At 37.2% G+C, this 13,196-nt stretch overlaps 1 protein-coding gene across 1 annotated transcript; it reads right to left on the bottom strand.

The window, feature by feature from the left end:
* Window positions 1–833: 833 nt before the first annotated feature.
* Window positions 834–6,693, bottom strand: LOC136821400 (uncharacterized). The gene is made up of 4 exons (XM_067077637.1): window positions 6,558–6,693; window positions 6,125–6,242; window positions 2,851–5,397; window positions 834–2,427 (listed from the first exon to the last, which is right to left on the bottom strand). Exons 1-4 carry the CDS (start codon window positions 6,579–6,581, stop codon window positions 983–985), a joined length of 4,134 nt encoding a protein of 1,377 aa, XP_066933738.1. The 5' UTR covers window positions 6,582–6,693; the 3' UTR covers window positions 834–982.
* Between the last annotated feature and the right edge of the window lie 6,503 nt (window positions 6,694–13,196).

The raw sequence follows: 13,196 nt of genomic DNA, 5'->3' as shown, positions 1-13,196 counted from the left end.
TGGAGAAGAAGTTCCATCGGAGCTGTGAGTCAGGGGTTTTTACATCCTCTAGGGTAAGAGCTGATACAGGCCCGATGGAACAACCGTAAAAGTGGGGAGACTGAAGGCTTAAAATGAAATGAAATTCGCTAGAAATTTTGCTCAAAAGTGGGGAATCTGAAGTCTACCCAGTCACCTGCTTCCTCCGGGTCTGTAAGGGCTATATATCAACAGCAAAATCTGTATCAAAAGTCTGTATCTCTTAAATGAACAGCAAGGCTACTTTAAGAAATGTATACCCTTGTCTCGTGAGTAGGTGGGGAAGACTTTCATATACCTCATAAAAATTGGACCAAATGAAAACAATTTTTAGAGTCGACACCTCTCTGAGTCTATATCTCTTTTTTCTGATTACCCAAGGCAACAGTTTTTTCCGCTTTATCCATTCACCTTGTTATACTACGTTCTGAGTAGAACGCCTCGAGATATTTAACTAAACCCAAAATTTGTTGAGAGAAACACCCCCTTCTCACAGACCCGGTAGGATCTTTTCGGCCAGTGGGGATAAAAATAATGGACTGAAACTCGATGGGGATTGATATTCCCATATTTCTTATGGTTGGGGATTTAAATTTCATTGTTTTCAAGTAGGAAATTAAGTGGGGATGGGTTAAATGGCATAATAGAATATCTGGCAGTGAGGAATGGTTTATTTGATCATCTTCAGTGGGAACGAAAATTGGAGTATGATTTCCACCGGGACGATATTTTGGCCAATTTTCCAGTGGGAAGGGGTCCCTGTGGGTCTGTGAGATAGTGGTGTAGAAAAGACCATAAAATGCCAAAGATTATTTCAATATTACATGATATTTACGAAAGAAACAATGATAATGTCTTTAAGCCCTAAAAATTGTATAATTTACATATGAGAATTTGTTTACATACAGTTCGTCATGTAATTTCGATATGTTTACTTCCTTAAAGTTGTTAAGAGGTAAATGCTTCACTCCCATTTCACGATTAGAACTGGTTCAATCCTCTCATTTATCGTCACCAGTCCTTTCAAAAAGGTTGCTGCAAATTTGATATGCTGAGGATAAATAGTCATCTCAATTGGTAATCGTTGACTAACTTGCCAAGAAAGTATTGTCTTGACATTGAAGACAAGTAAAACCTTTCTTTCACATAGATTCAGAACCTCAAAAGTCACCACATTTACATTGTCTCTTTGAAGAAGTAATAAGCAATGAATACCATTAATAGATCTGGTGGTTGCAACATTACCGAACTGGTGATAATGTGTCAAACTAGTTTGATTTGAAGTCTTGAATCTACTTTTCCCAGTACAAATACACAAGTCTAAAGGAACATCTCGATCATGGCAATATTGGTATTTCTGGTACATAGAGATTCTTGTCCATGTTAAGATCTCAACCAAAGAGGTATTGGCCATTCTCTTGCTATTGAAATAGATTCGAAAATTGAATATATCATATTCCGGTCCTTGTTTCTTTGTCATGATATCAAATGTATATACAACACCGTTCTGATTCTGCTCTTCAATAACAAGTCTTATTTTTTCAGCTTGGATTCTCGTGCATCTGGGATTCTTGGCAGCTATAGTATCTTTACCAGTAAGATATCCTGAGATTTTGTTGTTTATTTGTCCTACAGCATATTCACCAAGCCATACCAAGAAGTCCTTATATTTATCTGCTTTCGGTGATAACAGATTGATATTTGATAAACATTTACATAAAGCGTATTTACGTATTCCTATATCTTGGCAATCTCGACGTTCAGCCAGAGCTGTTGAAAACAATGACTTCTCATGGAGTGAGTTTGGAACTATGTTTTTCAGATTTAACAGTTTTATGAATGTATCTCTTATGTCTAAAACAGTTATCAATGAGTTTTGATTTGTTTTTAAAGTTGTATACGTTTCATCTCCAATTTGTTGTTTTAAAGCTTTCGGCACAACCATGAACATAAGCGAATCGTAAACTTCGTAGCGACCTGGGATCGTATTAATCGAATATTTCGATTGCTTCCCTCCATGATCAGAGATTATTAGAGTTATTGTGTTCTCCTTATGTTCTAATTTTCGGACAAGCCTCGATATATCGTTATCAAGAGCTTTAATACGTCTCCCTGTTTTCTCATGTCCGAAATTGATATGCGTGTATGATAAGAGAGGATCTGTATTCAGGCTATCTACGGCTCTCTGTATCAGGTAATCAATGAAGTAAGAACTAATGGAGCGCCCGTTCATGCATAGCATTCTGTGTGTGTCGAATAAACTCGTCATTCCGTATTTCTTTAACGCTTCACATGTCATATGTGTTAAACCGAGATCATGGACTCCCCATTTAGTGATGGTATCTTGAATGTCTACCCATAATTCTTTGCGCACTTTCTTCGATTTCGAGTCTTGGATCTTCTCGTTACCTGTGCGAAAAGGAATTGATAATAAAAGATAGTTTTTTAAAACTCGAGGACAAATTGTCGACCAAGATGCTCTTTATACCAAACGAATTTTATCAATTCGTTAGAAAATATACCTTAGAAAACATGCATTTTTTTCTTATCAATTCTATTCTCCTGCCTCCATTATCAGAGTTTGGTTGTAAATCAGACTTACAAATGGGTAAAGTGCTTGTTGTTAAATAATGACTTTCGAAAAATTTAAATATTCATATGGAACAGTAAGACAATAGGCTGGGCAAACATTGGCTCAGTTATCTTTGCAAAGGGCAGACCCCTTGAAAAACAGGCGCTCTCCCAGAGAGGGAGGGGGCTGGAACTATGCAGTGACACCTTTTGAGAAGTTTATTGCCCGTCAATTGTAATAACTTAATAACATATACTTACCAGACAAAAGTGAGCCCCATTTATCATGCCAACAAGAATCTTCTTGCAGTAACGTCCGATAACCTTTCATCCTGAACGCTGCGAACAGTTTCTGTATAGGGTAATCTCGTTTATAGTTTTTCGAACGTTTGTAATTACTCCTATCGATAGTCCCGTTCATCAGAGCATGAATGTTTACATAGGTGAATGGTGCCAGGCTCTGCATTCCCTTAAAATCTAAAGCTTCAGTCACCGAGTATGGGTTCTTAGAGGCTTTGTTGATATTTCGTAATGACTTGACCGTCTTTGGAAGCATTCGGTAGAAATGTTGACGTGAAAGAGAATCGATCACTAAAATATTAATGTTTGGTTGTTTCATTATTGGTGGTTGATTTTTTTTTGGTTTATGAGGCTCTGGGAATGTCAGAATCTGCCTGATTCTTTCTTTCTGTGGAAATCGAGCTTTGCAAGACACAAAAATGAAAGGTGCAAATCGATTCCATTTTGACATCTCTTTGCGAATAACAAGAATCAAGTTTTTGGCATTTTCCACTTTCAGATAATCAAAATGTCCGGTCTTCTTGTTAAAAATACCAACTTTAAGCGTTCCTTTAGCGCAATTTTTGGTGTTGCATTTCAGACCAACTGTCTTTTGGTTAAAGTGACATAGATCCTTATATTGTTTACTTTTACATTTCAATTCTTTCTCATTTTCATTCTTGGGGTAGTATTTCTTCCCTTTATCGCAGGTGTTGAAATATTCAGAATAAAACAGACAATGACCATGTGTTGTTGGTTGGTTTACTGAATGGATACTGTCTTCACAATTCTCATCAAGGTTACTTTGAGCCTCTGTATCTTCATTGATTTCTGGTGAAATAATCTTTTCATCTACTGCTTTTATTGGTGGGGTTATTGGTGAAGAAGGGAGATCTTGTTTCACAAGTTTTACAGTATTCTCAGACTTTATTATAGTTGGATCAGCCACAGTTTTGGATTTTAAACCATCATTGATTCCTGGTGTTATAAACTTGCCATCTACTGGTGAAAGAAAGGCAGCTGTATTGACCAGAGTTTGTGGTCTCATGTCTGAAAATTCTAGATTAATTTCTGTAGCAGGCGGTTCTTCCTTTTCTATTGGTGTTTGTAGACTTGGTTTTTGGTGATTTGTTTCTTGGCTTGTTGTGCCATCCTGGATAGCCTTTGCAGCACTTAGGTCTTTAGGCTGGTTTTCCGATACGACTGCTCCTGGTTGAACAATGTTTTTCTTAAGGGACTCTAGTATCGTGATAGAGTTTGTGAAAGTATTTTGGTTTCCATCTGAATCGGTTTGTTGTAGAGGTACTGGAGATGGCTTTTGGTGAATTTTTCCTGCCGTAACACTATTGGAAAACGTCTTTCCTTTCATTTTGAAAGCAGATTCATTATTACTTGTGGACAGCGTATTAACATATTCTCCCGTTTTTCCGGATAAGTTAATATCAGATTCACTCAATCTTGAAGGAAGCTTATCATAAGGTTTTCCTGCTCCTTTAGTTACCTCAATATCAGATATTGTGTCTCTTCCAGATTGTGTCTTATTAAATTCTTCGTCGTTATCTGTGGATAGGACATCACCAGATCCTTTAGACAACTTAATAACTGAATCTTCAGTCGACTGATCAGTCGAATCAACAATTACACTTCCATCTGTACTATTGCTTTCCTCGATGACAAACATATCTTCGATATCATCCGGTGCTGTTAAGTCTCTTTCATTGTCCTTTTGATCATTGCCTGGTACATTCTGATTCAAAGAGCTGATTGCAGTCACTAGTGGGGATCCAGTTGTTTGAATTACACCCTGGTTACTAGCGTCGGTGAGCTTTCCTTTCTCGTATGGCGAGGGTTCGAAAGTTTTTTGTACATCAAGATCTTCATTGTTAACAACCTCAGTTTGATTCTGTTGGTTGATTCGTTCGTTGGATTCTTGCGAAACGTTATCCCCATTGGTTGGGTGTTCATTGGTAGCCACGTGATTTGTTTGATTAATATTCTTTTCAGTCTCAGTTAAAGGTTGCTCTTCGATCTTTTGTATTTGTATGGGTCTTTGCAACGGGCGAGTATTTTGAATTTTGTGATCTATTTCTGAACTTTCAGCATCCTCGCTAAATTCCCTTGGTAGGTTTGATGCCAGCTGCATTATATTTGAAGAATTGTTAGTATTTTCTGAGCTATTGGTATCCTCCGGAACAGAACTTTCTCCATCCTCCTCGTTGAGCAAATTGCCAAACTTTAAGGATTTCCAAACTTCTTCGTAATCTTTCTCAGCAACTTTTATCTTTTCTTGTCCATTTGTATTGAAATGATTTCTTTCGTTTGTATTGATTTTATCACTCTCTATTAATGGTTCACCAGCATCTTCTGGTGTCAAGGCTTCATTTTCAGTGATAGTGAGGTTCTGTTGCAATGGTCTTGAGGTTGAAGTTGTTGGCTGAATTGATGGGAAATGTCTCTTGGCATTGTTGTTGTCTGAAGAATCTGTTAACTTTTGTTCACCTTGATTTGAATCCAACGTGTATGCTTCATCTAAAGAAATTAAAGAAATCATGAATATTTTCTACTTACACCACCATAACAGGGAAGTAAGTTGATAAAGCCAGATAAAGTTATTGATGGGGAGTTTTTCTCCGTTTGTAGGAAGAACGGAATTAGGCCTCTTTATTCTTACGAATTTTGTGTGAAATTCAGAATTTAAGCAAGTAAACCAACTGTCAGTAGATGGAAGTATGGGTGGTCTTAGTTCGGAAAACGGAATTTAGCAAAGAGGTTTTGTATTGGAAAAATAGCCTGAATTATTCAACGAGACCTTACGATTGTCGGAATTTAGATTCTCTTTTATACGTAAATGCATAACATGGCGAAATCACCTCACTTAGAAACGTACACGCTCAGTAATTTAAATCTCTTCTCTTTGATTAAATAAAGCGACCGTGTAGTGCAGTGGTAGAGCATCCGGCTACGGTTCGCAAGGTTGTGGGCTCAACCTCCAGCCGGGTCATACCAAAGATTTCCAAAATGGTACTTGAAGCCTCTCTGCTTGATGCTCAGCAATTAAGAGAAGGATCAAGGGTAAGTGGAGCAATCAAGGGAGAAAGAGTGGCGCCCTTTCCTACCTTTGGGTAGATAGCTATCGAAAGTGGAGCCTTCAGGCCGCCTCCGACTGCGGTCGCAGACTTACTCTACCTTAAATTATTTTCCCTTAAAGATGGAGTAGAGCTAGGCAACTGAATGAATTACTTGGCATAGAACTTACTGGTTTTCGATTGAATCTCCACCGCATTATTTTGCTGATCACTGACAATTCGACTAACCCACACTCCATTCTTTGCCATATAATAAATCGCCAATGCACTGATCAGAATCAGGAAATACTAAGATAGAAGAGTACAATAAAATTTATAACATTCTCTGTAATACAAACAAAGTTTTTTGGTTCGTTCTGGTAACAATCCTAAGCTTTTCATTACTCGAGTACATAAATATTCCACTTCCCCGACTCAGTGCATGTCCCAGTTATTAAGGTATGAAAACTTTACTAAACTTTGATGCCATGAAATTTTACAGTAGTGTTTTGTATCACGAAAATCGATTTTGCACCAACTTCTTTTAAATTTTGCAAATTTTCAGTCAAACTCCTGATAAAAACGTATAATACTTATAATACCTTAGCAATTAATTACACTCACCCTGAATTTTATTCTGACCGACATATTTTAGTTTTGTTCGAATCTTTAAATCTTAATCATCAAAAACTCAATTATCCTCTACTCCTATATGATATACATCGCGTTCATAAATTTGAATACTTAGAATAATTCGACTGTCTTTAGCTGCAATTAATCCAAATTTTTAGAAACCTCAATGTTTGCTTTGTTTGCGGTCAGATGACCAGAGATATACCTTCTGTAATCGACTCTGTTTAGTACTGTTTTGTTTTATTTATCATCATTTGCAGTATGTTTGTAAAAGGTCTTGTGGGAATGAATTTTGAGGAGTTGGGCTCTTCCACAAAAAATTTAAAATGGGGGCAGGGGGGTGGAGGATATAACTTTTTTGTTGTTGGAAATTTACCCCCGGACATTGTGAATTTGTGTGACAAGCATCAGTTGACCCCCCGGGCATTAAAAATCACCCCTAATCAGAGCAAGTTTGCTCCCCCCCAAAGCAAGGCAAATTTTGCAGATTTTTCCAATATATCCTTCGCCACCCATGTACAATAGTCACCCTTTCCCGTACCTTGGTCCGATAAACGATGCTGATGAGAAGTAAAGAGGCAGTGTCGTAGGACGTGTTATTCTTAAAAACTAGAATATATACAATGTTGGTCAAAATATTTGAGACAAAGTGAATTTCCCTGCGAATTTTTAAACATCACAACCACAGATGATTTTGATTTTTAAGCACGTTAAACTACAGTTGGAAAGTAGAGTTTTAGCTCTGAGTTTTAACATCAGACTTAAAAAGAGGTTAGGAGAACCTTAGGATGTTCCAATTTGGAATCGACCAAGATTGTAGTGGGTTATGGATTTCAATGTTCCTTCCCTACCCTATCATATCTATGAAAAACGGGGTCACGGGATGTGGACGTGTGGACTAGCGACTTAGTGCACCAGCAGCGTGCGGTGCACCACGGGGCCCCTGTACACTATTTTCATTGTTTCCGGTTTCAGTCTAGCGAGCACCTCACTAAAAACCGGGATTTTTTATCGCGTTTCTTAGTGAGTTCCACTTTAAAACCCGGGCTCAAAACATTCGAAAAAGTCGCAAAGTGGAATAGACGTTAATTGCGTAAAAAAATGCGGGTGACGTCTAGTATAGGCTAGTTTCAGTCCTAAAATTATAATCGGATCACGGGAAATTTTGGCGGTCTCGGAATATCGGAACTTTCAATGACTGGAAAAATGAACACTGCACTGCAACATCTCCACTATTATTTCCCATGATTGATGTGACTCCTTTGGTTCTTTTAATTGCCTACTGTTTCAATACAATTGTTAATCGTTGATCGTTTAAGTAAAGAATTTGTGTAAATAATCATTGTTTTTAAGGAAGTTTGTGTTGAAATTTATCAAGTGAAAGCCAATCAAAACATCAAATGGGAAAAGAGAGCAGAAAAAGAAGTAAAATATTCAATCATATCATGATATTATTAAAAAAAGATGAGCTGCCTCCCATAACAAGATTATCCAACTACTACTTTCAATGTATGGAAGTTACATTATGGATAAAGGGTGAGTTTTTTTATGTAGTTTCCATAGTTTGAATTTGAAGCTTTGTGTTTGTGATCCTGTCCTCTTTTTTTTGACCCTCTTTTGTTAATTGTTGACTTGATTGCTTCAAACTCTGGAGAAGGATGAAGTTATGTACGTATGTATGTTGACTAGCGAGTGTTCATTGTTCACCAACAAGTGCAAACTCTTTCGGCTCGCTAGTTTGACTTCAGTTCATTCACTTTCAGGCTACAAAATGGCTTTTTTCCTCAGATCAGTCAGTCAGAGAGCAGAAAACCTGCCCAGAACTTACATGTGGCACATGTACATGATGTGCGAGTCAGGTTAGCTAGCTAGGGAATGTTCATGTTCGGGACTTTCAAGTTCAAAATGGAAAACGTAAGATACAAACCTCCAAAATGTGATCCTTATCTCTCATCCTGTCTTTCTCTTTTTCTGACTGTCTGAGTTTCTGAGTTTCTGAGACTTAGTTTCTCATTTCTGACTGAGTTTTCATACCTGTCAATCATTTGTCCATCAATTTCGACCAGTCTAATTTTCGCACCGAGTGGGATTCGAACCACCACCTAAGAAAGACCTCCAGATTTGGAAGCCAGCGCTCTATCCCTTGAGCCATCGCCGCACAGCAAAATCACGCAATTCATAACATTTTATACCAAACTGGCAAAAGACGGGGGTAATGTTATTATAATATGGGTAAAAGTACCCCTTTTTTAAACCTGACTGAAATTCGAGCCGTTACTAGCAAGGCGCCGAGTATGCACCCGGCACAGTGACAAGCCGTTACTAGCAACCCTGCCGCCGAAAAAGCCGATCACATTTTGGAGGTTTTATCTTACGTTTTCCGACATCCCCAAGTGGCCCCAGAAAGATTGGGCCATACTGTGGGTTGTACCATCAACTGCTCTTGGGACTATCTGACAAATCATGGGGCGCAATTCAGCCTTCATTTTACCAAACCTCCTAAGTCATTTGATTACAGTAATGAGTTAATTGAGTTAACGGTGTATTAAAAAAAGCAAATTAGTTTGGAGGCTCGGTGAAATGGTGGCTGAATTGCCGTCCCATGTTTTGTTAGATACCGTAAGTTGGACTATTATCAACATCCCTCGTCTAATTCTGACACCCTTCTTTAGAGAAAGGAATAATATGAAAGCTTGAATCACTGATTGAAATAGGATTATTCCTCTCTGACCACTAAGCACAGAAAAACAGTTTCAACCTTTCTATAAATTTCAGCTTATAAAAAGGGTGTCGGAATTAGAGGGGTGTCGACATTAGACCAAGTTACGGTAGTCCCAAGTTAGAGCAGTTGGCGGTAACAGAAAACTTCCTTTGGAGACCAAATTTCATAACAGTGCTTGAAAATAATTTGCAATACATGTAAGCCCCCCTTCTTAAACTATTCCCCTTCCTTGCTATCCCCCCTTTTTTCATGAAAATTTCTGATCCCCCTTTTTCATTTTTTCGGAAGGTGTGATGATTTTTTTCTTATCTCTAGCTCTCAAACGAAAGCGGAAATTTCTGATTGGATGAAAGCAAAAAAATTTTCCAGGGGGTGAATTTTTAGTTTTTCTTCTATTTCTTCATGTTCGCCAATCCGGGGAGCCTTCATATATACCATTACCATACTGTAGGAAAGCTTGTGAAACCGGCCAACTTAATCTTGATTTTGGGAAATCCCCAAGATTGGCGAACAATCATATTTTCCCACTTACAGCTTTCCCACTTACAGCTTTTCTCTCTGATTTTTGATTTCTTGCGTTATTGATGTCTGCGCGAATTTTCTTAAAATTGAAACACATGGATTTCACCAAGCTGCCCAATAGGTCAATCAAATCTAATCTAGTTTCGTAGCCCCTACCAGTAAAGCCCTAACTTTCCATACAAAATTTAGAGAAAACGCATATTTGGACTTTCTTTCCAGTTTCTTTTTACCCCCTATGTAACTTGCATGCATAATTTTGTTGTTCTTATGCTAGGTTGACAGAAAGGTGTTTCATATGGCAAAAATCTGACCGGTTTTGACACGGACTTTCACAGTGCCTATTGTTTTGTAACAAAAGAATCTCCTCAAACGCCACATGGAAGATCTTTCAATTTTAGTATGTGAATAGAGCAGGAAAAACTACAACTTTTCCATCTTTCCCTTTTTATGCAAAAGTTCCAGAAAAGAAAATGAAAAGATATATAATACAGTATAATGATAATTTAATACTATCCACTGATGATGTGCGCCACTGTCCTAAAGCTAGAATCGCTTTGCGTAATCTTCGCTTGAGAAAGTGATTGACAGATGTAAGTTTTTTATCCTTGCGGGAGATGTCAGGCGTTCTGTGGGGTTGGTTTAAAAAAAAAGGGTCAATCCTCAAACCGCACTAAAATGGTGGAATTCAGCTGCTGCAAATCATTTCAAGGAAGTTGTTGGAATGTTTACAGATTCTTGACAGAAAATGTTTTGTTTGATTGTCAAATGATGACTCCGGCATTATTGATTTTGTTAAATCTGACAAATTGATGTTACAATAGTAAGTTTATAGTTTTGATTCCCATTGAAGAATCATATTCTGGTTTTCATGTTACTTAGATGCTCTTTTAGAGTGTTAGAGCTAGCCTGTCTACGCTAAGTTGGTCTAATGTCGACATCCCTCCTCTAATTCCCACACCCTTCTAATCTGGGTATAATAAAGGTCCGAATTGATGATTGCTATTCTTATAAAAACGGTCAGAGAAGTGAAAATCTTTTTTTCAACCAGTAATTTCGACCTTTCTTTTTATCCTATCTCTAATTCTAAGGAGGGTGTCAGAATTATATAAGGGATGTCAGTTATTATGACAAAAGTTTCATGGAAAGCTGGTTTACAGTGGGGTGTTTATTATATAAAAAAATGGAAAAAATTCTTGACGTCGAAAAAACAGCAATTGTTTCAGCAGTGAAATTCTGCGTTAGCAGAAAATTAAATCAATGAAAATTCCCTTTTACGTCAATACTTGCTGTTTTAGACAAGAGAAATTTATTGAAAATGTCATCTTGGATTACAAAAATCATGGTGGTAAATAAGCTGTGGTCAGAATTCAAAGGAAAATATGCCAAACCTATGCATGCGTAAATGGCATTTGATTTATTTATCTTGTAGAAGAAAGGTCAATCTTGTTTCTATTGAAAACCGAAAATAATTATATCCTTTCATCTTGTAGAACAAGCCCTCTAAAAAACCATACCATATGTAAAGTAAGGTTGAAAATCTTATTTGGCTGATGGCCAATTAATCTTCTTAGAATTGCACTGAAAAATGATGTTATGTTTCAAATCAAAAAATTGGCCTTGACCCCCTGATTTATGAAGGCATTTTTTAGTTTTACTGATGGACCACCAATATCAAGACAGGTTGAATATTTCATAGTTCGGACCTGCCCCCTTTCTTAAGAGGGGAGATGACACCTTCCAAAAGAGTGAAGAAGGGGGGGGGGGGTCAGAAATTTTCAATAAAAAGGGGGATAGCAAGGAGGGGGGATCGTTTAAGAAGGGGGGGGGGGCTTACGAATATTGTAGATTATTTTCCAGCACTGTTATGAAATTTGGTCTGCATGAAAGGAAGTTCTTTATTTTCACTAAAAAGTGGTATTATATTTACCAGACTTAATTTTTCTTTACTGTTTCCCTTCCCTTTTTACCATAAAAAATTTAGCCCAAAGACCTTGGGGGATAGGCATTTTTAAAGGTTGGGAGATGCCAAGAAGGAGGGGGATCATTGATCAGACCCCTTTCCGCACTGTGTATTTTCTTGCACTGGAAAGATATATGAAATTTACTGCATTCAATTTAGCGTATTCTGATTAACTTTTGATTATAAAAAAGATTTTTTCAAGCATTTTTGTACCAGGGCATTATAATGTCTGACTAAAAAAAAGAAGTCCAGAAATTGAACCATGATGGAAATATTGATTTAAAGGGCCAGCGAAAAATTTTGATGATGACAGTTAACAATGACAGACAATGACAGAATACACACATAAATATTAAAAAACATTGCAATGAAGGCAAGATCTTTTTGGCATGATAAAAGATGGGTCTCATCTCTTCAATTCATCATTGGTTCATCCATTCTTCCAAACCAAATGCACTACTGGACATTTGAAGTAACCACATACCATATGTCAATATACTGTCAAACCGCACCTTTCTCTATCTCATATCATACGTTTCTGGCATGGCAGCTATGTTTTAATCTAAAACACGAAATCTGCTAATACTTCAACTCTATTCAAGTGTTTCAGAATATCAAGCTCATAATATCTTTAAAATGGGTCTTTTGGGTGGTTTTATTGTTAATCTATCATTCCCAACTACTTCAATAAAATGCATCTTTTCTACTGCTTTTAAACGTTTTCAGGCAGTTTCAAGATGCCTAATCATTCATTTGAAACTTAGATTTATCATCTTTCTTAAAATTATAATTCACATGAATAAGGGTAAATTCCTGACCGATTAGGGTGTTCTGTTGAAGGAGCCGTCCACATAGTACGTGCGCACTAAAATGTCGAAAATCGAGTACTCCATCCCCCCTGTACGCAAGTGTACGCAAATGGCTATACCCCCTTGTAAAAAAACAAGTACGTGCAAAAAAACAAGCAAAAAAGGGCTATGAAAAAAGTTTTCCCTGCGTACATATTGCTATTGCTTTGAAGCTGATACTAGACTCAAGGATATTGGTATATTATTGAATCGATCTATTGGAGTGGGAACATAGAGGGGAAAATACAGGATTGTGGCTTAGGACTCTAGGAATCCTATGCCAAGAAGTTACAAGACATTATCCAAAATCAACAAAAATTGCTCTGAACCTCTGATCTGAACCTCATCGTTTTTTGTAATAATTGTTATGTTTTTTTATAAAAACATTCAACATTTTTGTAGTCTTCGGATGTTCTTAACTTTTTGATTTTTAACCCCTTGATGTTCTTAACAGTCATGTTCTTATATTTTCGCCATCTTTGAGTATTTTTGTTCATTTTCTTAAGAAATCAGATGTTTTAGAGTCCGCAAAGTCATAAAATGTTCTTAACTTGTTCTTAACTATTTGACCCATCGAT

This window comes from Clytia hemisphaerica, unplaced genomic scaffold, assembly GCF_902728285.1.
Source record: "Clytia hemisphaerica strain Z4C2 unplaced genomic scaffold, Clytia hemisphaerica genome assembly, whole genome shotgun sequence".
Taxonomy (NCBI): Eukaryota; Metazoa; Cnidaria; class Hydrozoa; order Leptothecata; family Clytiidae; genus Clytia; species Clytia hemisphaerica.
The sequence above is the reverse complement of the archived record's forward strand: the minus strand, read 5'-3'. Positions and strand labels throughout refer to the sequence as shown.